Source organism: Plectrocnemia conspersa, unplaced genomic scaffold, assembly GCF_051122295.1.
Source record: "Plectrocnemia conspersa isolate PC_06_02 unplaced genomic scaffold, ASM5112229v1 ptg000002l, whole genome shotgun sequence".
Lineage (NCBI taxonomy): Eukaryota > Metazoa > Arthropoda > Insecta > Trichoptera > Polycentropodidae > Plectrocnemia > Plectrocnemia conspersa.
Genome location: NW_028277166.1, coordinates 21,989,834 through 22,016,169, shown reverse-complemented (window position 1 = coordinate 22,016,169; position 26,336 = coordinate 21,989,834). Strand labels below are relative to the sequence as shown.

At 28.6% G+C, this 26,336-nt stretch overlaps 1 protein-coding gene across 2 annotated transcripts; it reads left to right on the top strand.

Annotated features, from left to right (window-relative positions):
• The first annotated feature begins 1,381 nt into the window (after positions 1-1,381).
• On the top strand, positions 1,382-15,464 carry LOC148238080 (uncharacterized). 2 transcript variants are annotated; one of them, XM_088181361.1, is made up of 3 exons: positions 1,382-1,672; positions 7,596-7,709; positions 14,319-15,464. In XM_088181361.1, exons 2-3 carry the CDS (start codon positions 7,650-7,652, stop codon positions 15,024-15,026), a joined length of 768 nt encoding a protein of 255 aa, XP_088037487.1. In that variant the 5' UTR covers positions 1,382-1,672; positions 7,596-7,649; the 3' UTR covers positions 15,027-15,464. The 2 variants fall into 2 exon arrangements, with proteins under 2 accessions (XP_088037487.1, XP_088037488.1); XM_088181362.1 differs by lacking the exon at positions 7,596-7,709.
• The last annotated feature ends 10,872 nt before the right edge of the window (positions 15,465-26,336 follow it).

Genomic DNA, 26,336 nt, shown 5'->3' with positions numbered 1-26,336 from the left:
TCACGCACGGTCCACACTGGCAGGCGTTATAAGTGGATTAATGGCGCTTTTTACGCTTAAGAGGTTTTGTTTTTACTCTCAGTGCGTTAATTTCAATAAAAGCTGTCAAAATTGCTCTGTTTTGAATTTGTTTATGTACATCGATGGACCATGGATTCTACAATTTTAATAAATAAATAATTTATAATTATATATGTATCTTCGAAAATGAAATTTTGGAACTAAAAATTATTTTTTAGCTGGAAGAATAATTTAAGTTAATAATTGCATCGCTAGCACCGAATATTGGTCTTTGTCTTTTGAAAAATAGTAATAAGAATATAATGAAACATTTTAATAAACAGGAAAATTGTAAATAAATTGAAATTTCTCCGCACTGCTTTAAAGTAATTGTGCATGTAGTTAAAATCTTTACAATAATAATTTTCTACGGTCTATTCGCGATTGGTTTTAAGACACTATATCTTCAGCGTACATATGTATAGATAAATAGATAAACGAGTATTTTTTAATTTTGGTATATCGTTTGTATACAAGATATAGCAAAATTTTCCAAGGAACTCCAACTGACATTTTATAATGAAGTGAAATAACACTGCGTCTATTTCTCAGTTGTGAGCGTATTAAGCTTAGCAGATAGTCAAGGGTATTATTTGTATAGTTTGTGAATCAAATAATCATGCCATACTGTATCGAAAGCCTTTTCTATATCTAACAATAAAAGGCTCATCCTTTTTTATAAAAAAATTAGCGCGTATATGCTCCGTCAAACTATTAAGTTGATGTGTTGTCGAGTGATTTTTGACTGTTTAATTTTAATTTTATTTCTCAAAGAACATTTTAAACAAATAAAATAAGTAAAAAGGTAATTTATAGTTGATTGCGAAAATAATTTAGGGTATCTAAATTCCTGAATGATCATTGACTATATATTTGTAGAGACGGCATACAAATTTACTTTAAGCTAAAATTGTAAAACGGAAAATTATTACTCATTACAATACTGTATACAAATTTTACAAAGAAATAGGTCCATGATGTAAGAATACGTGTTCATTAAGAACATAAAACAGGCCAATAACGTATTCAAACCACACGACGAAAGACGTCACAAAAGTCCTCCAAAAGGGTTCGTGACTCCACCAAACCCGCCAGGAAGCGCCGCCTAATTGCAAATTAACTTCACACAATTTTCCAAGACTTATCGAATTTCCCACCAGCCGCATGCCAAGCGCCCTCTTGACACACGCCACACGTACACGATCGTGTGTGACGTTTTTGTGGCCAGACCGAAGAAGAAGAAGTAAAAAAAAGCCATCGTGGGCGTGTGTCATGGCAGTGGCATACAAATACCGGTCGTTTGTAAACACAATGGCTCAGTCAGTCGCATCTCCCGCATAGCTCGGTCAAGTTTGTTTACAATCGTATCGGATCGGAGTGCAACCGCGTGGCACAATAAACCAGTTGTGTAACGAACACCTAGTGGGGGACCTCCCCAGTCACGGTTCATTTCGTAGGCTTAGTGCTTAATGGCTGTCGACACGATCGACACATCGTACTGATCGTCTGCGCTTTTTGATTTGGACATCGACGCTCTTAAGCTGTATTGAAGCTAGAAATAAATAAAGAGATAAACAGAGGACTATAAAGAAGCATTTTAGGAACTTCATAGGTATGTTGAATCAATCATATTTATTATTATGTATGTGAGAAACTGTTATTATACAAGTTAAAACAATAACTATGAGAATAGTTAGATGATTCGGAAATGCAAAAATCAGCACAAGTCATCTAAATCAATTTTAGTATATAACTCATATTTTAAATGTGGTAAATGCATAAAGAAAATAGATTTAAAGGTTGCACAAGGATAGAAAAATTTAATCATTGTTTATTAATATGTAACTTAAAAGGTATGTTAGATCATTGAAGTTGAGTAATGTGTAATTCTACTTTTATTATCATAGCACAAAGTCTACTAAGAGAATGTTCTGAAAGTTTGAAGTTTAACTACTTTTTTAATATGTATCTTGCGGCACTCATGAGTAACTCCAATTAGTGAAATCTTAAAACGTGTGCTATTAAAATTTCTGAAAATTTAGCAATAATATATTATATCACATACATTTTTACTTAATTAACAGATACTTTAAGTATTGTTATTATATGATTTTTAGATATAATTTTGAATTATTGTGATGTTTAATAGGTTAAAAATGTAAGCAGATGAAAAATCTCATAGCAAAATATCTACATGATTTTTTTATATTTAATTTTTATATTACGAAATAGAGCAATTAAAATTGGTCACAATTATTAAAACAATAACACGTTCGTTAATTTATTAAATTAAGATGTATTAGTATAATTTAAATTACTTCAAAGGTGTTTTTTATTAGATATAAAGAATGTTATGATGAAAGTTTTTAGTTTCATTTCTGAATGTTTAAAATGTTTTTTTAAAACATATCAGTGCTATTCAGATTTATAAGAATGACTGAAATGAAATGTCACAATGCGCAATACTTGCCATAAAGTATTAAACTACTAAGTATTAACCTAATTTTGGAGGTTATTCAGTTGTTGCGCAGTATCTCTTTATTTATTTTAATAATATCTACAAGACATTTCCAATTAGAGATTCATCTAATATAGTGTAAATTAATCTTAATCGATGACTATAAACATACATTATTAAGCAACACAAATTATAAAAACGCTACATGACCCTTTGATTTCGAAACTAAAAAATATCTGTATTGTTATGAAAATGTGGCACAATTTCAATTTAAATGAATTTGGTCTTCTTATATTTATTTTTTTAAATTTATAAATGACGTTCTTCTTTCTTTTTTCTACTCTTCAATTTGATTTACATATGAATTCACACATTCTAAATTGGTTGGGCAATTAGCATCTAATATTTTTGTTGACCATTTCTTGACTTGTGCAACTAAAAATACAGGTTTTAAGCTGATCAATATTTTAAAGGCAAAGGTGGCGCATTAAAGAGTAGACCAGAAATATTGATTCACTTTTAGTACTAAAATTTATATGTTAAATAATGATGCAAACGACCTTTAAATATCACGCACGATTTTTCTATAATGCTCAATGATCTTACTAGATCATTTTAAGTATTTTAGACAATGAATAAACATATGCTAATATGATTATTTTTAAAACCAACACAATAATAGGTGTGTGTATTATATAACCTTGATAGTGCCGTTGGCATCAACGTTACTATAACCCAAAGAATGACTCTTCAGATAATCTTGACTAATCGGATTTTTGCAATATTCATCCGTCATTAAATTCTGTTAAAACACATAGCCTCAAGTGTTAATGTTTATATTGTCATGTTGGAAGAACGTGTTTGACCAGTGTTTGAGTGTACAAAAAATATTGGAATTTCTTTATTTTTCATAGAATGTCGATTCATTTATTGCGCTATTTTGATAATAAAAAATATGCATGATGTATTATATCAACATGTAAAATGTTAACACGCATAGGTACATATATATTTAATCGTTGTGTTATGTTGTCACCCTCAATGTCACTGTCAATAGTCAAGCGTCGGAAAATCGTTTTTCCTCACACGTAAATACACACGAAATGTGTAAATAGATATTGATACGAGCTACGGCTTAGATTTTTTATTGTATTTTTTATTGAACCAAAGTCTCGACACATGTTTCAGATCTTGAAGGTCATTGAATATTATTTCATTTTGCAGATTTGCAGATACCTTGACCTAGTGCAAAAATGTTTGTTGTTCGTGTATATTGTCTATCCTTGGCATTTCTCATTTGACAATCCTTCCTTGTACAGAATTAATGAGCTATATTGGCATATCAGGGTGTATTATATTTTTATGGAATGATCTAGCAAGACCATATGGTACTGACACGGAAGAGGAAGAGTATACATACAATGCATGTTATATACATTTATAATATAATATCATATTGTATATTTTAATTATTTATAAATTAAAAAAATATTTGTAGAGCAAAAAAATGTTTAAAACTACTATTATTTAAAAGTTTTTAAGCAGTTACAGTGTCATTGATTGCTTCTAATTTATCTTTGTCTCAAATATAATACATTTTTGGGTTTTAATGCTCTGGCAAATGTGTAAGCCTTAAAAGTGAAACTTGCTGACAGACACTTTTAGTGATCGTTAACATTGGGGTAAAAATAACAATAGTACTTTCTTGCAGAGTAGAATGCATTGTTTATCGCGCAACATTTTCATACAAGAGGGTAGTTTTTTATGGTACTTGTCTGTGATTATGAGTGATTAAAATTTCGGAACAGATGTGCTAATAGGTGGTCCTTGAAAAAATAACGATTATTAAGGCAATTGTTTAGTCACAAGCTCTCTATTTCCGGCCTTACTTTTAATAAAATTTGTTTTAACGATAAAAAACGAGAGTTAAGACTAGAGCGTCTTCTTCTGTTTGCTCACTTGTGAACAAGTGTTATATTTTGCTGCTTTGAGACAGCTCTGGCGAATATCAGATAAGGATGTTGGTCGTGGAATTGCATCGTTTCTTTAAACATATTTTACGAGATATGTTTAGGCTGTAAAAGTAAATATTCCAGATAGCTACTTATGGCGATCGATAACAAAAAGTGAAAATAACAATAGTACATTTTTGCAAAGTAGAATGCATTGTTTATCACGCATCATTTTCACACAAAAGTGTAGTTTTTTATGGTATTTATGGGTGATTACTAGTGATTAATGTCTCGGACCAGATGTGCTAAAAGGTGATCCGTGGAATATTAATTATTAACCCAATTGTTTATTCCCGAGATTTTTTCCGGCCCAACTTTCAATACGAGTTATTTTTTATTTTTATTTGTTCGAAGGGGTCATTAGAATGACCTCTAAATTAATTATGCAGATGGTTAAAACTTATTAAGTTAGCCTAATTACAATTTTTTGATTAGATATAATTAATTAAAAAAGTGTGTAATATTTATCGTTTACATATCGAAGCATTTAAAAGTAGCTTTAGTTAATAGATTGGGGCACACTATGTGCAATAAGTTTGTTAAAACTACTAGATTTAAATTTAAAAATATTTACAAAGACTACAAATGTGCATTTTTTACCAATGGAAAATTAAATTATGAACTGTAAAAAAATATTTTTTTAATATTTAATGACAACGTTTTTAAAATATCCATTGAAAAAAATACTCAAGAATAATATTGTTGTTTTTAATATATTCAGACAGAATATGATTATATATACATCTTAACATACATATTAAAAACTTGTATAAAATATATGTATTTGTGCTTTAATACTAAGTTTTTTGTTTTAATATTGTTATAATTTTTAATCCTACGTTTTATTTAAACTCTTATTTCCAAACATTTATTTTTTATCTGTTTGTACTATATTAAATAATTAGTTATATTAATATATTAAAGCATGTAGATAACAAATTTTTCTTTAGATAAATACTATTCAAAATGAATTTTAGTTTAGTGTAATATAAAATATCTCATGACACGTTCACGGAAGAGAATATTATTATATACATATGTAAATAAATATTATTTTATATTTTTATACAGACAGTTTCATCTGCATGTAGTGTACATACATGTTATATAAAATATCAATTAAAATGTATCTTGTCTCGTGTTTTCTTTAATGGGTTTAGCTTGTATCCTGCGTTGTTTTGTTCGCGATATTTTTTTTGTTGCAAAATCCGGTTGTGTATAGAATTCCTCTGAGCATTTATGCTAACGTTAAAAAAGAACGAATTGTTTAATAAACCTGTTACAATGATTAAGATTTGTTATAAGTTGTGAAATCTTTCTTGACTGGATCGATCCGGTTCGTTCGTCGATCCGGTATTCGAAAGGAAAATGTGCAACGTGCTCAAAATGTTAACGCTTGATTATAAGTAGGAAAAAAATATAATGGCATGAATACATATATGTATTTAATAATGCATTGTGACATAAAGCTTTTTTAGGCGACAGATTCTAAAAATAAAATGCTGGAAAGTTACTGCGAATTATTTGCGAAAAGATCAATTGATTATTACGTACGCGTTTTACTAATATTATTACCTCTGCTTATTACGTCTAAATAGTATATATTGTTATTGCGAACACGTTTTATAATGGAAATACATTAGAATTTCTCTAACGCGAAGTTTGTGTGTTTATATAAATATAAATAGGATGATCAAAAACACAATACTTTAAACAGCTGTGATACATCTACTAAAAGGACTTGAAAATATATTTTTTTGTGTGGTGACAAAAAGGGTATAAAATTTACGTTTTTTTTCTGTTCAGTACAAACAGTTCATGATATACACGCTAAAAAACTGTTTTTTGAAAGCTTATTTATAGTATTATATGTATCCTTTTGCGGATCAGCTGTTTTGGGGTTTTGGCTTATTTCAACTGCTGACAGAGACATATGTGCAAAAGAAAATGTATACGATACAATGCTATTTGAATAAAGGTGTGAAATGTGTCAGAATCGTATGAGAAAATTCATAAAGGAGAAGGAAAATAGCAAAACACGCGATGGTTATACGCACAAAATACTTATCATACATACATATGTATGTATGTATGTACATATATAAAATAAGCTTTAGTTTCTATTTTTATACAAATAATTCAACTTCCACTTGTTGATACAACCTGCGAAGAAATTGAAAAGCTTCCACGTTTCATATGTTTATTCGGAAAATAGTTTACCTTTCAGTGCTGTAAACTTTCATTTGCGTTTGCCAATATGTTTGATGTGTGTTTATAGTTATATATCATATAATCAATATTATGAAAAATAATAAGTATATATTTTTTATGTCATTAATATTAATTACACGATCTACTTGGTTACTGTCATTAAGTTTGTGTAGACAAATTTTAATTGATTTTTGTTAAGTAGTTTTTTATATTGACATTTATAAGGCATATTTTTTATGAAACACGTTTAATTATTTTTATATATGCAAGAATTTTAGATTCATATTTATAACGAATATTTTAAGTTAGTATATATTTAACGTAAATTTATGGACTACGTTATTCCGAAATAATAAATTTTATTTTTTAGTCAACAAAGGCAAATTATTGCACACTAATAATATAGTGTAAAATGAAAAGATATACTCGTACTTTTTGAACATCTATTGATGGAAATGTTGTCCGCATTGGTTCTAGTTAAACATAATTACAGATAATTACATTTATTATTATCATTGTACTGGTTGCGTATCACTGTATACAAAAAGCTGCCGCGTTCGTTCAATCGGCATTTCTCCCGAAAGGGAAATTGAAACGTCAAGTCTGCGAGGAAAATTGTGCCAACTTGAAGGTTTTGCACTCCGAGAAAAAAACGTTGTTTGTTCTGTCGAGATGATTGAGCATCACGTCCCGTGATAAATAGGGGTCCTGCATTGTTCTGACAGAAAATGTAATGAAATCACCACGGGACCGGTCCACAGGTCTTATCCTGAAATAGTGCTGTGGAATCTTAACACTAGCTTAGATTTAGAAAACTGCGATTTTTAAAGAAAATTCTTTATTTTATTTTCTAGGATTGTTCGAGTCTTTTGCAAGGAAAAAAAATTGGATCGGATTTCTTCGCAGACATGGAAGTCCTTCGAGACTCTGGTGCCAGGTGTGAGAAGATCCCGAAAAACTATGTGATGGTGAGGATGTTTTCGCATCTTATTTAATATGTAAGCCATGAGGGTGTGCTTTTGTATGAATATTTAAAGATAAGACAAAAAATGGATACAAACATTTTACGCACGTCGCAAGATTGTATTAAAATAAAATGGTATTTAATATTAAAATTTATTAAAAAATGCACTAAGTGAGATAAATGTGTATACAATACATGTTTATCCTTAATTACAAAATCTCATTTAAAAAAATAAAATGACCATCAATTGTAGTTATACTATTATTCACATTAATTGAAATTAAGTAATAGTAAGAGCATCTACTATATTCACCTGTAACTTGTATTTTTTATATACATACATATTTTATCAGTTCATCTACGTTCTTTTCAGATCGGTGAAAAAGTTGTCAATTTACTTTCTATTTTAGAGCATATGTATTAAAATGATTATTTAATTTTTAAATGTTTAATTGTGTAATAACTAAGGTCGTTTGTAAATTATTATCATTAACTTAATTGTATATTACGTTAAAATAAATCAATATCTGCAAATTTATTACGCTAAAGTAATAGCGATTGCGATTATTTCCATAGACGATAAAGCCTTCAAAAATGTCCGTAGGCTTTTATTTAAAGCTTATTATATAACTGTCAATAATTTTAAATTATTACGCACAAGCTTAAATCCATTGTGCTACCAAGAGAAAATTTCAACGTATAAACAAACGCATAAATTGTCTTGAATCGTCGAACCCTTAGCACAAAACCTTTCCAAAATTTGACCGCATCCTGTCGTAAATATTTCGAGATGAATTTATCTAAAGTGAATACTCAATGTCGACCTTAGATTATACATATTTATAGAAAAACGCGGAAAACCATCTACCGTACAACGCTTATTTTATGGTAAACCATATAAGATCAAAACCTTGGATATGTATGTAATGTGCATATTACGGTTGAAGTTGAAAATAAACTATAGTTGTATGCGTAAAAAATACGATAAAATTAAGAGTCAGACAGGGAATTGAAAAGTTTCGACACAGTGTTCCTAAAGTCAGTAACCACTAAATAAAATCAACTGTAGTATACAAAACTTTTTTAGACTCATTACATATTAAAATTTTTCCAGTAAAATTCATTTATATTTTAAATTATATATAATAGATAAAAAAAAATATATTAAACAATAAACGTATTTAAAGCTATTAAATATGGATCTTAAAAATTGTTAGCATAGTTATTTAGAGTGTGTAAAAAAATGTGAAGATGCTCGATACCAATCCCAAAGAAGTAATGCTAATAGCTTAAATTGAAAAAATGACTAACAGAATATGTTAGAAAAAATATAAAATAGGCATTCTGGTTTTTGATTCCTTGAGAAATTAAAAATCTTATTTTATTAAGAATTATCCAGATATTTAAAAAAATAAAATAATATATTATATGTCACATATATTGTATGTATTATATCTATATAGTATTTATGTATTTGTAAAATATTTTTACTGTTTTTATTTTTGAAATATTTTTTATCAATATGTAAGCAAGTAAATTATATTATAAATAGTATTTAAATATTAAAGAACTTGATGAATAGTAAAACATTTAACATAAAAAATATTAATAAATACATTGGAATAGCGCAGTCCGTAACGTCTCAGACTAGTAACTCTGAGGTGGCGGGTTCGTGTCTTGGCAGCGGAACTCGAATTTGTATTTATAAAAATGCGCTTTTATTAAAAAAACTAGCCTTAATTGCAGTGATATAAAATAAAAAAGCGGCTTATTACTAATATATTTCTCTGAATTAGAAGGTCTATTATAAAAATAGAATTTATGATATAACACTTTCAAAAGCAAGTCACAATTTCTATATGAAAAATGTTTATAAAGATATCCTCGTAATAAATTTGATAAAAAATAACTTATTTTACATTGCAATATGATACGTATAAGTGTAACAGTATCTGATCATTATTTATAAATGTATGTTAAAATCATAGCACGTCTATCATAATTTCATCTTAAATATTAGTGATCGCAATTTGTTTAAAATAATGCATTAAAATGTATGTGCCTAGATATTTGATAAATATTGTAACTATGTTTTTTTAGTAGCATACTTTATTATTTAAAAAAAAATATTTTTTATATAAGATCACAATTGTACATATACATTTGGCAGATACATTTAGACATTCCAATAAAAGCAATGTATATTCTCGTTGATCTTTTTTGTTAGAAATAAATTAAACATATAAAAAAACTCAATCAAGCTCAACCTTGTATTCTTCTCCAATAATAGTGGACACGCCCGCGTCAAAGCCCAGACATTCCAGAAAACGCCCAAATTCCAAACATCGCCGGTGACATACATTATTACACACAGCATGCGTTCCTAAAAAATCTATCCATCTAGCGTTTATTAAGACATTCACGTATCGACTGGCCAATAAATAAATTGCGCGCGGCCATTGTTCAAATGTTCGGATGCAAAGTTGGGCCGTGATCGCTGTGCCAATTTGTCCCATTATTTATTATACATTGACGTCACAGTCGGCGACATTGTCCCGTCATATTGTCCCACGTTGTTTTTATGCGAAAACGTGACGAACGGTAGGCAAAAAAGTTTTGTTTTAGGGTGGGAAAGCACGGAAATTAATTATTCATTCGGGTCTGCTTGACAATGGCGTCGGGAATAAGGATTATTTATATATTCCTATTGGACGAGATAAATCATCGATGGGTGAAAACAATATTATTTGGGTAAATTTTTATTTATGCTAATGTTAGACGTCTGGCTCAAGAGCGAAGCCTTAGTGATAATCAATCTATTTAAAGCTGAGCAAATTGTGATACATGAGAAAGGTCAATTAATCGATAATCGACAACAATATTTTTAAAGAGTTTGAATTTATCTTAAAAGTCATTAGGTTTAGTTTTTTTAATATTAAAAGAAAAATTAATTTTTTATGAGGCTTGAAATTTTTTTAAATTTATTTTAGAAAATTTTTTTGATAGAAATATTTTATATGACCCTTTGTGGATTTAGTTTAAATTATCAATTTAGTGTGAAATATATATTAGTTTTGAGGCACTAGAGTAGTAGTTCTTCAACGTATTAGTTTTTTTTATTGAATCAAGCGAAAAGGCAGATATAAATCTTGACTTTAATTAATATGATACGCAAAAATGCAAGTTTGTTTGCATTTTGATATTTTCTATGCAATTTAATGAAAATCTATTTATGATTACATTGCAGTGAAGTATATTAAAACATATATAAATATAAACATATGTGCTGCCTGGGATTAATAATTACCAAACACAAAATTTTAATGCACAAGAGTTCGAATCATAAATAGAACCTAGTACTCATAATTTTCTATCGTTTCTAAAGGATCAGAATTAATGATACATCATCACAGATAAGGTTTTCTTAGATTTTCATATTCTCACGGATGAACATTAAAAATTAAATCCATTGGTTGTAAGCAGTAATAAAAGTTTATAATTAATACATATATACCACTGATTTACAGAATTTGATTTCAGTCAGGTGTCTCACTATTTATTTAGTGTTTACTCCGTTGTAACGCATTAGGCTAACGTCTGTCACGTTGCAATGAAAGATTCACAAAAATAGTATATTTTAGTACATTTGGATGGTTCAAAAAGTCTAGGAAAATTTTTAATTCTTGCGAAAAGTAAAAAGTCTAAAAAATATGGTAACGCAAAAACCCTCAAATAAACATACAATTTGTTTTCTAAATTTACGAACCTAATATGTACTAATTTATATATGCCAGTTCTTCAGAAAGAGTAAGAATATAACCTTACTCAAAGTCAACGTCAAAAATACTTTGTTTGTTATAATTACGCATTATGTTTCATTCTCAATTGAGAGTGCTTAATTATGATGTAGATCGTGAAACGTAACGATATACATATGTACAGAACATAGAGGAGGCTAGGCTACTATTTTTATCAGGGTCTTAGTGTGAAACTGAGCTATGAGTTAGGTACATACATTTTAAGCAGGGTTCTAAAAAATTTTAGTATACATATATATGTGATCTATGAGCTACATTAAGCTCTGTATTGTAGCGTATGAACGATTAAGATCCAATTTAATCATAAAAACTAAAAAATCTGATAAAAACCACAATTATTATATACACTAATTCCGTTTTATAGACGATAGTTATTAAAAAAACATTATTGTTCATGTGGGATTTGAACCTAGGTCTTTCATGGGCTATTTATTGATACAACTGATATATTTATATTATAATGCAAAATTTAAATAAAACTAAAGAGCGTATATGCAGCTATTTATTTTTTTATTTATAAAAATAATAGCACGTTCTAAGATACAAATAAAAATAAAATATATATTATTTTCCAGTAAATAAAAATATTTTTCACAACTGAAATATAAACCAAATAATATAATTTTATTATCTAAATTTTATTTTCAATTTAATGTAGATAAAAATTTAGATTTCTAAGCAAAGGTTTATGCGTTTAAGCTAATTTTTGGTTGTGCTACTGAGTTAACATAGTTTACAATCAATCATCTGATACATATGTATATAAAAGCAAGTAAACAATTTTGTGTTGGTAATTGAATACACATATATGCTTATATCTTATTGTTGGATCTTTCCAAATTTATTGTTTATTGCATTGATCATATTTCAGTGCGATTTACTATCTGTTTTAATGATAGCTTAAAACTATTGTGAGTAAGAATCAAGAAAAAAATATTTAAAAATAAAGTGAGTATTAAATCCTACACATAAAAATTCAAGTATCATAGAGGCATGAATATTATTAATCCATAGTAAATTGCAAATCATTTAATTGCTACATTAACAGTTTGCATAGACAGTCATCTTCATTAAACAATTTTAAAATTGAAAGTATATGAAAGTTCTGCTTTAATTTTTTTTATATTGTATAATGACTATTAAAAATTCTGTATTTATTAACTTATTAAAAATATGTTTTTAAGATTAATCATGATCATTCCTAATATTCCGATAATTTACATAGACGTAAAAAGGTAGTAAAATTTCACCGTAAGTAGAAATTCCTTGAAAATATATAAAGCGTTATTCTCTTTACACTGTGACTTAACCACTTAGGTATTAAACGGGAAGCCTTAGCATTCCACAGAATGCCCGGATTACACACATTGTCGAGCACATCGCATATAAACCACATATATGTACATATAATCAAAACAAGCAATTTTTTATGTACATACATATGAATCGATTTAAATTCGCTCTTGTTTGAGAATTTTCCGTGAACGATTGATTAAACAGGAGAATTCTTTAGGGGATGAGAAAAAAATAAAAGGGCGCGAGCTGTAACCGAAAAAGCTTTCGCGTGTTTAGGGCTGATTACTTAACGCCGCCCTGTGGCAATAAATAAATGAGGTTTATTGTAAAAAAACGTGATTATAAGAACTGACACTATTGATAAAAATGAATGATTTTTTATATTTATATTATTTAAATTAGTTTTTTATTTGTGAACATGGATTATATTTTTTTATGAATTTACATTTTTTTATTCAATTGAAGTGTATTAAAAAATAAAAAAAATGCTGTAATAAGAATCATACTATTTTTGGATTTTCATAAATAATGTCATTTATATTCTCAGAGTTTATTTTAGAATATTTAAAGATCTCAGATGAATCTTTTCTTATCAAAATTTATGGATTTTTTTGTATTAGGAATTTTCAGATTTTGTAGCTAAATAATTTTATTTAGTATAATGCAAATAAATATTATACTATTAGTGTAATGCAAATAAAAATATACTTTATCAATATATGTATTATTAAATTTTCAGTAGTAGAAGTCACATGGAAAATTATTAAAGTGTAATCCATTTCCAGATAATTTTGTGACAAGTCTATAATGAAATGCTTATTTAATATCAAGTCTTGTTTTTGTTAAAAAATCAACGAAAGGTACATAAACGTAGTAATTTATTATCAATTAAAAATATAACTGATTAATAATACATAATTAAATTTAAAAGTAAACACAAATTAAACTGTTATCTGATTACAAAAATATTTTTATTTATTTATTTATGTATATATATTTATATATATACATATATTATTAAAATATGTATTGTAAAAACTTGTTACTATAGTAATATTAATATAACTTTTGACTTAAACATACCTAAATAAAATATGCGTTTATTGTCTGCTATATGGGAAAGATAAAGATGAAATTCATATTTAAATTATAGCACTAACTGTCTTCCGTTATTGTTATTTATATCTGAAAATACGGGGATTTTATGTTCAGTTTTAAGCAATAGAAGTTCTTATATATGTATTCAACTCGCATTTTTCATATCACCACAAGAGTGCTCGAGATTAGAGGAATATCGCTTCCGTTTTTATAACGTTTCTTCTCCTTCATATTTTAAAGACAGGAAATGCAATTTCCTCTTTGAGATTAATATCATCAATAACTTTAATGTCCTAATGGCCCTCTCCGAAGATCATCACACTCCTATTATAATTTTGTGTTAGTGTTAAATGACCATCTTTTCCTTCCAATAATAAATTATATTATTTTTAATATTTCAGATTTTAACGCTGCTGTTCTTCATGGTGGCGTCCACTGCTAATAGTTTTCCAATTGAGCTACCAACGTCTACGACAGAAGCGGATCCATCAGAAAAGATTAAAACCAAGCGATCTCCTCCTCCGCTTGAGATTGGATCCTTCGACGTTTCCACGCAACAAAACACCCATTACGAGCCGACAGCTCACACGTCTGTCGAAATTGCTTATCCATCATCATCAAGCCCAATCAGAACAAATTCGGCAAATAGGGGTCCCTCAATCTCCAACTCGGTCATTAACTTGATTGAACGACAGATCAAAGAACATCCTGTCGAAGAAGTCATTGTTTCCTTATCAGACTTCCACCAAACGATAACGCACACTAGGGCAAATAGCGAATTAAATGGAGATTACAAAGAAAACCAGGATGTCAATCATTCCACTCACGTGGGTCACATAATCGACGAAGAATCACTGCTCGTGTTGCCTCTGCATGCAACAGTACCAACATATCAGCCTTATTTAATAACCTCGCATCCAAACTTGGCCATCCCTGACTTCGATCAAGAGTCAAACGAGTCCAAAGTGGCCCACAGCGAAAATCCTCCGAGAAATAGGAGGAGGATGCACAAAAGGAGGAATATTTATAGAGATCCCATAGGAGGATTCGGGGTCGGCTGGAAGCAAGGAGGCCACGGGGCTGGTCACGGATATTATTTACACACTTAACTTATTCAGTAAGGGTAAATTGTTGAACAAAAAATGTACTTATCGTTCGGTAATGATCGATTTCAGCAAAAAATCTGCGTTTAGTTGGCGGACAAAGCTCAAGAAGGGTCGAAAGTTTGGAGACTCGGGGACGAAACGTAAACGCATACATTTGCTGATGATTTATGATATAATTTCTATCTAACGTGTATTGTATTATATAAAGGATAGACAGTTCATTGTGCCATATAAGTAACTAGTCAATATACAAAGGCTTGATTAAGTTGAAGGTAAATATATGTATGATGAAAATATATTAGATAATAATTTATTTAATAACAAATGTACAAGTATTAAAAATTAATAAAGATCAAAAAATATAAACATAATAATGGGATAAGAATAATTATGTATGTGGTATTAAACAATAAATTATTTATTAAAGATCTGAAATTAAAACCTGATATTTTATTTATTAAGTGTATTTTTTAATCTTAGTAGTATGTATAAAACAAGATTAAAAACGGACAGAATGAAAAGCATACAGTTCAACATAAATGCATATGGTTTGGATATACATTATGAAAAACTATAATATTTTTTTATATCATTATAAAAAAATAAACACGAATATTCTATAGAAAGTGAATCTAAGAAAAACAATCATTATTATATGTTTTAAATAATTTAAATTAATTTGTAAAAAATCGACATAATAGCGATAAAAGGAAATCAGTATTAATTAAATTCCTATGTCTCATGATAGTCTTAAAGAAATTATATCAAAATATAATAAAATATTTTTTATTAAATTAAAGCCGTTTTATTAAATATATTTAAAATTAAAAAAACATTATTATACTAAAAAAATAAATAAAATTTTTCAGTAAGATCATAGATGTTGCTACAAATATAGTAACTAAAATACCGTTTTTATAAATTAATAATAATAGAAAATATTGCTCACTGGATTAATTTTAAGAATATGAATAAATACACAAATATAATAAAAAAAATATTAGATTTTTTAATAATTATTAAATCAAGGTTGTGATTATGTTTACAATTTTAATAAGCATCATTATTAAATTAAATTTATCTTAACTAAAAATATTATTCAATATATAAACTGCACTGAATTACCTTATATATATATAATTCAAAATAAGTTTAGTATAAATTTTAGTCCATTAAATTCATTTATTCAGCATAGAATTTTCCTTGAAACTGCTGTACTTAAATGTATGTATGTATTATACATACAAATGTACAATAAAATATTTAAATGTAAAACCATTTTAATAAATTATGAATTTAAGTATTTAAATCTTTTTTTTGAAATATAAGTTAAAAATGATCTGTAATTAAATAATATAATAATTATTTATTAGTAAAATTATATTTAAAAAAAATAAAGTGACATCTATGTTTAATAATTTGTTGTCAAAAATATAATCACGTTGTGTGAATGAAAAAATACAACAAAGCATAAAGATTTAGTCATACAGGGCCGCCAAGAGCGAGCCCGGGCCCTGGAAAAGCAATGATTCCGAGCCTCATGACAAATGGCGTTTTATGTATTTTTTAACATCGTAATATAATTTCTTGAATAAATAATAAAAGGTACAAAATGCTACAAATAAATATAAAAACTCTCCACCGTTGCGACATATTTTCTGAATTATATTTTATGCGAAATATTTTAATAAGGCATTAAATATTATTAAACATATCTGCTCATAATTTTAACTCGAAAATTAGTAGTGTTTTCTTTGCTGCTTAGTGTAGCCATGTCAAAAGCGCGGTGAAAACACTCGATTATCAAGCATTTATATTAGGACTTTTTATAACAATATTACGAGTAAGAATCGAATAAAGTACATCTAAACCGAATTTTAACCAATAGGAGAGCACAAAAGCAATTATCATTTCGCAGTGGGAATGCTCGTTACCGAGCTTTCCGACACGATTTTATTGCTTTTGACGTGAATTTTTGACTTCTGAGAAGTGATAACTGTTTTTGCGCTCTCTTATTGACCAAAACTCGGTTTGAAAATACTTTGATCAGTCCTCTTATATTGAAATCCATAGTAATGTTGGTAGGAATAGCTACCATATTTTGAAAACATAGTGTAATATCGAAATGCAGTCAAACTATGGAGCAATATGTGAGATGCAATGTCATTTACTTATTTTTATGCTTATTTTCCCTTGAGAGATGAGTTGGCTTAGTTTGTATTTTGGACTTGACTAGAGCAGCATATTAGCACATATCAGTTAAATTATATTTTTGCTAGTAGAGATACATATCTACTGGTGGAAATATATTTATAAATCGGATGAAAATTAATAATGATAAATTGCTAAATATATTATATGTATTACTACATACAGAAAATTATATAATTTTATTAGAAATCATATAATTTTATTAGCACCTACCAGATAATTTATATTTTTTACTAGTAAAAATGTATATACTGGTGAAAATGTATTCCGATATTATTTTACTGAAATGACATATTTAAAAAAAATATTTTTGGGATGGATTTGAAACTGTTTTTCTTAGATTATCTTTTTGGAATGACCACATGAAACTAAATGTTACCGATAAAACAATTACAACAAAAATTACCGATAAAACAATCTATAAAAATATGAAATTTATATAATTCAGCTGGTGCTGTTATAAATTTTTCGTTATTTCTTTAATTCTTCCTTAGGTATTTGATCTGAACTTTCAGATTAAATACCTAAAGAATGCTTGTATATGTTTCAGTGAATGTTCATTTTCATTAGAATTTATGTGAATTCATACCGGAATACAATTTCACCCGCAGATACATATTTATATTAGTCAAAATATAATTAATTTGATATGTGATTTAACTGCCATATGATAAAAATCGACGTTTGCTGGTATTTAATCGAGAATTGTGAACGCAACTAAATTGCTGCTAAAATAGTTGTAAGGCCAAAATTTTCCTAACGTAGTGCAACAATACAGTTTCACTGATATAGACTAGTAAAATTTAGATCGATTGCATGATACATTTTAATATGCCTAGTTAGTGAAATTTAATTTATACTAGTAAAAATATAGCTGTACTAAAAAAATACATGCTCACGTTAATAGTTCAGAAACGTCCATTTGCTGTACAAACCCAAACCTAACCTAGAAAAATAAATTAATCCCATCTTGCTCTAATGAAAGTTTTGTGGTGGGTTGCAATTCTTTACAAAATCATTTTAGCGACCATTTCGAGTATAAAAAAAGCAACTTGTCTCTAATTTAAGGCAAACAATTGCGTTAATAATTTTCGATATTTCAAATACCACCTATAAGCACACCCATAATGAGGCTGTAATTTGAAAAAGATGCGTTCAATGCGTTCTAACCTGTGCAAAAATACTGTTGTTATTTTACCTTTATGTTAACAATCGCCGAAATAGTTTATTTGGCAGTTAAACTTTTGATACATAAATATATTTTGTGGACGTATCCAAAAAGCGATGCAATTGTTTCACCAACATTCTTATCTGCGATTCGCTAGAACTGTCTCAAAGCAACATTATAAAATATGTTACGCTTGGTCACAGGAGGAAAGATGGGCATACAGAAAGACAAAAGAGGAGATATTTTTAGAGATTCAAAGGATTAACAGTCCATCAACGAATCACAGCCGGCAATAATTCAACACGACACTACAGCAATGACTCTCTTACTCTCGAGATCCGTTTGCTTAAATTTTAATTTGCATTTTCATATATATATGGTAAATGTGTGGTAAAAATCTACCGACGAAAATGTGCATAAATATGATTTTACTGAAACATTAGGGAAAGCATATTTATAACAGTAAAAAAAAATTCCCTTACAAATTCACATTCACTGTAATAGCTGTGAAACGTTTAAGCTGTTCAAACCCAAACCTAACCTAAACGAATTAACCAAACTCAACGTGAACCAATTAAATTTTTAAAACAAACTATTTTTTTAACTCTTGTTAGGTTAGGTTTGGTTTGAACAGCATATAATCGGTTAGCAACTGTCAAATTGAGTTTCAAAGACACTTTGTAGCAGCATATAATTTCATTAGCGCATATAATTTTACGGCGTCAAAAGCAGAACCATTTAAATTAACTGTTGTTATCAAGCTTTCATTCCTAAATTTATTGGGTTAATTCGTTAAGTTTAGGTTTGAACATTTGAATGGACATTTCGTACTGTTAATTTAATTATAAGAAAGTCGTTTCGCAACTGTCAAATTGAGTATCATAGACATTTAGCAGCGTATTATTTCTTGTAAATATATATAAAAATATATTTCACTGAGACAGTAAGTGATATTATATTTATATATAACTTCACTGAAAAATACAGATTCACTCAATGTACATACATACGTATACACGTAGCAGTTTTAAATTGATTCTAGTATTTAATTGTTTTATTTTATCACATTTTTTTATTTTGTTACCAAGGTCATGCTTGGACTATATAATTTGTTATTATTATTAAAATAAAATATAAAAAATTGCTTGTTATATATATATTTACTTAATGCTAGTCTATTATAAAATAACAACATACTTTTTTCACATTTTCATTCGTTTTTTTCCTTTCACACCCTTCGGTTACACCCTATAGTTAACTTTCCTTCTTTTATCTGCCCCCGACAATGTCGGTTAATTAGATTAGGTGCTTCGTGACTCGCTTTTTGGCGGATCGGTGATACATTGCCTTGGAGGAAAAATTCGATTATTTCTTGCAAGCAGCTTTTTTATATTCGTATATATTTTATTTTAGATTATTTCCATCTCTCTCGTTTTTTGTCTATAGATGTATGTATACTTTCTTGTATTGTATCGTCTATATTTTTTGCTCTAGCAAAAAAGGTTCGCAATACCCACGAGGCACTATTTGATCGATTTTCATTTGTTTCCTTGCCATTTCACGACAAGACCTAGATTCTCTTCGGGCGATTTGAGACTTTTCCAATACGCCTTCGCATATTTTGCCCCATTACGTAGCGGTACTACGGTCTTCATGATAATTTCGTTCGGCTATTTGATAGCGTTTTATTTTTACATGTTTATAGTAAGTTTGTGAATAAAAATGTTAAAATACAAGTTATGAATCAAATCATATGTTTTTTAAGGGACAATGATAAAATGATTCGATGGGTAATAATTATAAACCTAAATATGATTTTTTAACAAACTTTTTTTATTATTTTTTAATAGTATTCATTGAACTTTAAAATAAAGAAGTGCCAAATATTATGTTCCAGTTTCGGCCAGAGCTGAAATCGAAACCTTAATTTTACTATGATCTTGCAAATATAATTTAATCTGAGAATATAGTATATAATATAAAGTTTAGGTATATGTATATACTTAATATTTAAAATAAAAAGTATTATATTTTTTTCTAAATAGGTTTGATCACTTGAATGCATAGCAAAGTTTCGAGAAAAAAAGGAACGATGTAAAAATCATTTGCGTTATATCTTTGTAATATATTTAATTTTGTCTATGATTGATCGCATCTGTCAAAAACTAAAAGCGATATAATATCTTTATATTCGGCCTTCAGAATTGCGCCTAATTAATCGAACGTCGGCCTTCTGCTCTTGCCACGGGGATTGATTGAAGAGATTTGAGGACAATGAGAGTGAAACCTTAGGGATAAGCGGACGTCCAATACAATAATTGGCTACGAGGGCATTCCTCAATTTAATACATAATCCCGAATTTCGGGCCGTGATGTATTTACGGCGGATGAGAGACCATAATGGCTATTGTTGCGCGGGACACGTATGAATATGATATTATTATCTTATTCTTATTAAATCATTATTGTACATGTAATAGAATTACTTGAACGAAATAATGCTTTTTGTGTGGGAACTGTCAAGAACCGTACCATACAATGGTAGCTTCAAATATTTGATGCCAGGGACGAGAGCAATGAAAAAAGTCGTGGGCGACTTTCTTTGGACCAACCAAAAACGTTAGTAGAATCAAAAATGTGTAGCAAATTGAGAGTATGTAAAAAATAGATGTTAGTAATATATCAGTTCTGGAGCATTTCAAACGAAAATTTTAAACAACAAAAATTCTGATCATAGATGATCAATTTACACATATACACACATATGTATATTAAAGAATACGGCAATATATGTATATTAAAAAAGAATGTATGTAATATGTACCATATGTTAATATTAAATCATAATTATATTAGTAAATTACATTTCAAATTAGATCTTAAAATAAATTGCTTATAAGAAATCCAAGTAAAATTTACCTTTTTACCATTCTATTGGTTTTTATCTCATTGTGCATATATATTATACATATATATATACAAGAAAGTTAATATTTAAATGAATAATATAATAACACAGTTAGCTCGAAAAGTAAAAAAATGGGGTAATAAATTTAACTTAGTCGTTCAATTAGATTTACGGTTCGTCTTACAAATAATATCGTATATTATATCTTCCATTAATTATTTTGCTTATAATACGACACTAATGTACTAAGCAAGTTACAGTTTCACTGACTTAATCAAATGATTAATTACCTAATATTGAACTGTTATATAGACATACTTGAAATCTTATAAAATATTTTATACATACATATTTTTATAAATTATTGCTTAAAAAATGCTTAAGTAAGAACAGATATATCGTAAAAAATAATTTATTACCGACTAAAGATTGTAGATATTCAACAAAGTACCGTTCGTGAGGGCGGAAGCGGTAAATTTAAAGGGCGAGCGTGGTTTTGATGGACCACGTCAGCAAGCTCCATTCAATCTACGATATTCAGGGACTCTCAATCTTTATAATGTATATCACGATTCGCAAATATAATTTTGATAAAGTAAAAATGATAAAAAACCGTCCCATCTTATTATCTCATCGGCTGGTAAAAAACTATTCACGTCCATTGTTGGGGTGGAATTTAACCCTCTTCGATTTTATTTAACATCAGATAAGGAAAAGTGTAATTTGGTGGGTTTTCATGGTCATCAGTATTTGTACCAATTCCGTTACTATTCGGCTAGCATAATCGAATCATTTTCCAATACGACTCGTTCCGTTTATATAATCACGATCGAATCCAAATATCTCTAGCTCTAAGCCTTAGATAAGGCTTGTGAGACTAGGAGATGTGATTGTAGAGTATATTGAAAAAATGTACTGATACATAAAGTACATAAAATATGACCTGAAAATCCGGCACGCCCACGAGCTTTTTGATAATGTAAGCAAAAAAAAACGCTTTTAGCTTTGGACACGATAATAACATGTTATTTATGCACGCTTTTACAGTATATTTTAAAATAATTTATTAGTTTAATGTACATGAAATATAGTATTTTTACTATAATATGTATGCATTAGAGTGGTCCTTATTTTAAGAATTTTCAAACATTTTTTAGACGCCCACTATAAATATGCTACTTGGTGATAAATTTATACGGAAATGTTTCAAGTTAATAAACTTTAATATAAATTTTTTTCGGAATTGCAAATCGAGCTAATATCAGGGGCACTACCCGCATTGTTGATTTCACTGCCATGTATTGTGTAGCACATAGTCTTCAACTGACCATATAAAAAACCGATAAAATATGTATGTATCTAATAATTTTAGTGACTTAATCAAGTCACTCCATAATTCAAGATAAAGAAACGAAGTGGAAGAGAAAGTAACTCATTGTACGTCTTCGTAATTTTTATTCTACCGTTACACAGATGCACAAAAACGAGCATAAGAAGGTATGTATTATAAAAACAAAGAGTCTGGTTCCGCCCCATATCGTCGACATTGGTCAAAACGATCGAGGATTGAAGGAAAGATAAAACACATCTTTCAGAAACCAAAAGTGCTATAGCACTACGACTTTGTTTCTGATTTGGAATTAATGTGAGTTCAAGCGTATATATGCATATACATGGTGCATATTATTCCCTTTATTTGAAATCCACTTCTGTCAGCACTTCTATTCGGAATTTACTTTCGACAAAAACTATCACTATAATTCATCTATATAATATTTTACAATATAGGCGGCCCTTGATATATTTTTGTTTTGAAATATACTTTGTAAACAATAATGTAGGTGTATACACCATAAGTATAGTATTAAGGTTAAATTTCAATTTTATTAGTGATATACATTTATAAAATATCTCTATAGCTCTAGTATCCTTATCAAGAAGCATTAATTTCAAAATCCATTATTGATAATAGGAATCTTCATAGCGTTCGACGTCGGATAAACTATATTTCTTCACACTAGTGCCGTTATTTTCGGCGCCTTCGACTAATTTAATGCTCAAGTTTATATCCCCTGTAACCGTATTTTAAAACGTAACGTTCAAATATTGAATATTACACGTAGTACGTAATACGTGCGTGGTGCGTAATAGGTACGTAACATTACATATGCGGGGCGCCATTATATATTATACGATTTGAAAGGGCGCCCGAAAGTGCGAGGGCGCCGCTGCCAAATGGTCAATTACAAGAATGTAAACGAAACTGTTATGTCAATTTACAACGCCGTAAAAGTGTGAACCTTTGCGTAGTTTATGACGATCTCCGCATAATATCATATGCGCACGTTGATAAATGACTGAGAGATGATCGTCGAACGGCTTCCGAAGGTGATAAAATTGATTAAATTAAGGGTTAGAATGCATTTAAAATCTCTGCTTGAATGAAACCATAATTTCTAAAATTGTGTCTAATAGCGTAAAACATTCATTAATCATATTATTTTACTACAAATTCATTGCAAAAACAACATAAGTGACAACATAAGAAACGCATAGTAAACGATGAGCAACAGAGTCTGGTCGCTTCATAAGATTCCCATGTCGTCTGGACGAAGTACCGTTACACGAAATAGCATGCTTTATCTCTTTCTTCGTTGCGTGGGACACCCCTCCCACTTCTATTTCTATAGGATCGGCATCAGTTCTGGATTGTTAAATGAATAAATTTGAATTACCTACAATACCACTAACTTTATTCTATAATTTTGCTACTTATGTATCTGATTTTTTTTAATTTTGCGCAGAATTTCAAAGATTTTTTAAATAAATATAATTATTATAGACATTATTAAATGTGTTCCTACTATTGTTGTTTCCAAAAGCAATAAAATATTTGTATTTATTATAAGAAAAGAGCATTATTATATAATAAAAATAAAATGGTGAATATTTTTTTAGAAGCGCAGGGTAACACCCCCACGGTGTATGGCTGAGAGGCAAATAGTAGTGGATTCTAATTAAAATGTAACGGTAAATCGTCGAGCTCGATAGGGAATCTTATGATGCAGTCTGGTCACCAGCGCGAAGCTCATCATATAATGGGTTTGTAAAACCACATGATTTTTTAACGAAACTAGCGGGGATAGAGTTGTCTATATAAACTTAAAAAATAATTGGACACTTGGATAATAATTTTAGTTAAAAAAATAAGAAATATAAATGTAAAGTAAAGCATTTTTTAGTCCGAATTTCGATGGCGTTACCGTATTGCGTCCTTATAAGGGATGCCCCAATAAAAGTGTGAAAAATGTATTTTTTACTGATTTATTAGAGACTATTAAGTGTTAATTAATCAAGGATTATTTTAAATAGCTCAGTCAAGTTTAAAAGCCAGCCTAATCTGCCATATTTAAAAAAAATATAGTTGTAAAAAAATAAAAATATTATGACTCTATTAAAGAAATCATAAGGAAAAAAGAAAAAAGGTCAATCATATTCTACAAAATAAGTTGAAATAGAATAAAAATAGAAAAGGTATGTTTTTTAAAATTATATTTTTATTAAATGCTATATAATGGTTTTTAAAGGCACAGAAGCTGCCGTAGTTTTAATTGGATCATAACTTTTTTTAAAATAGACTTTTTATCATGGCTAAATTTATCAGCCATCCTGCTCCACCATTTTGTTTCAAAATGGCAATAGTGAATTGAAATTTAATTTTTGATTTTGACTAATAGCTTATAAGAATTACTGGAAAACTTATCTGAGATATTTACAAGATCTACTTTTTAAAAAAGATTTATTAAATTTTTTAAATTACTTTTATTTTATGTGATTGGTCGAAACCACTTACAATTAAAAAGTCGGAAATCACATTTGTTATGTATATGGGATAATAGACGTTATTTGTATGTAAAAATTATAAATATTATTCCATAACGTATAAAAAGCGTAGGACTTAGAACAATTATATATAAGATAAAATAAAATAAAAACATAATTTTCCTTTTCGTTTAACGTCATAAAAATTTGCATTTTACTATCAGAAAACTCGTTTATTAAATAAAGTAATAAACTAATTTTTAAACCACATTATTATTACTTCTATTCCTGGTAGTTATAAGAATTTGCTTTATTAAATTTGCAGTATAAATATTTGCATACGAGTCATGAAAAGTTCGCTTCTTAAACTTTTAGTACTCAACAGCTTCAGCAAACAGGTCACGTTAGTATATTACACATTTTGCAATTTAACGTGAATTTATTTTATATTACACACTCTTTCCGAAAACTTTATTACGAAAAAAATGCCTCGATAAGAAATTCAACATTGACACGCTATAGAAAAACCGTCGTCAACCTATTTAAAATTTTATCTCTTCGCGTCGTATTCTCGAACGTATCACTGACATAAAATGTAAATATGAGGCATGCGCAAGAATGAATGAAGAAGAGAAAAAGAGAGAGAAATATTATGTAAACAGAACATGAACGGGTTGTTTCGAGGGGGTTGCATAATTTTCATCATTTCAATATTCGCCCCGCGGCACCCTACGAAAAAATACGTAATTCCGTTACGAAAGAAAAGTGATTTTGTGAACAAGTTATGAGGTGAGATGGAAGAGAAAATTGGACTATACTTCACCGCAAACCCGCAAAATTGAATGAGGAAAACTGTATTCATATTATTCATATAAGTAAAATATGGAGAATTTTTTATTAAAATTTATTTTAAATTAGATAATATTTATTAGGTAATTTAAAAGATTTCCCCCCCATAATTTTCACTATCTTATACATTCACTCTCATTGAAGGTGGTTTTACGAACGTTACTTTTACGAAATTATATCATAAAATTAGCTTTAATAATATTTCGAAAATCTAATTTGAGTCTTGAGATCACAAAATTTATTGACGTTTGAATATTCTAATAAGAGTACAATTATGGGCACTAAAACTTTAGTTCTATGTGCAATTATTAAAAAAAAAAACCCACAACAATCAACTAAATTTATATACATAGTA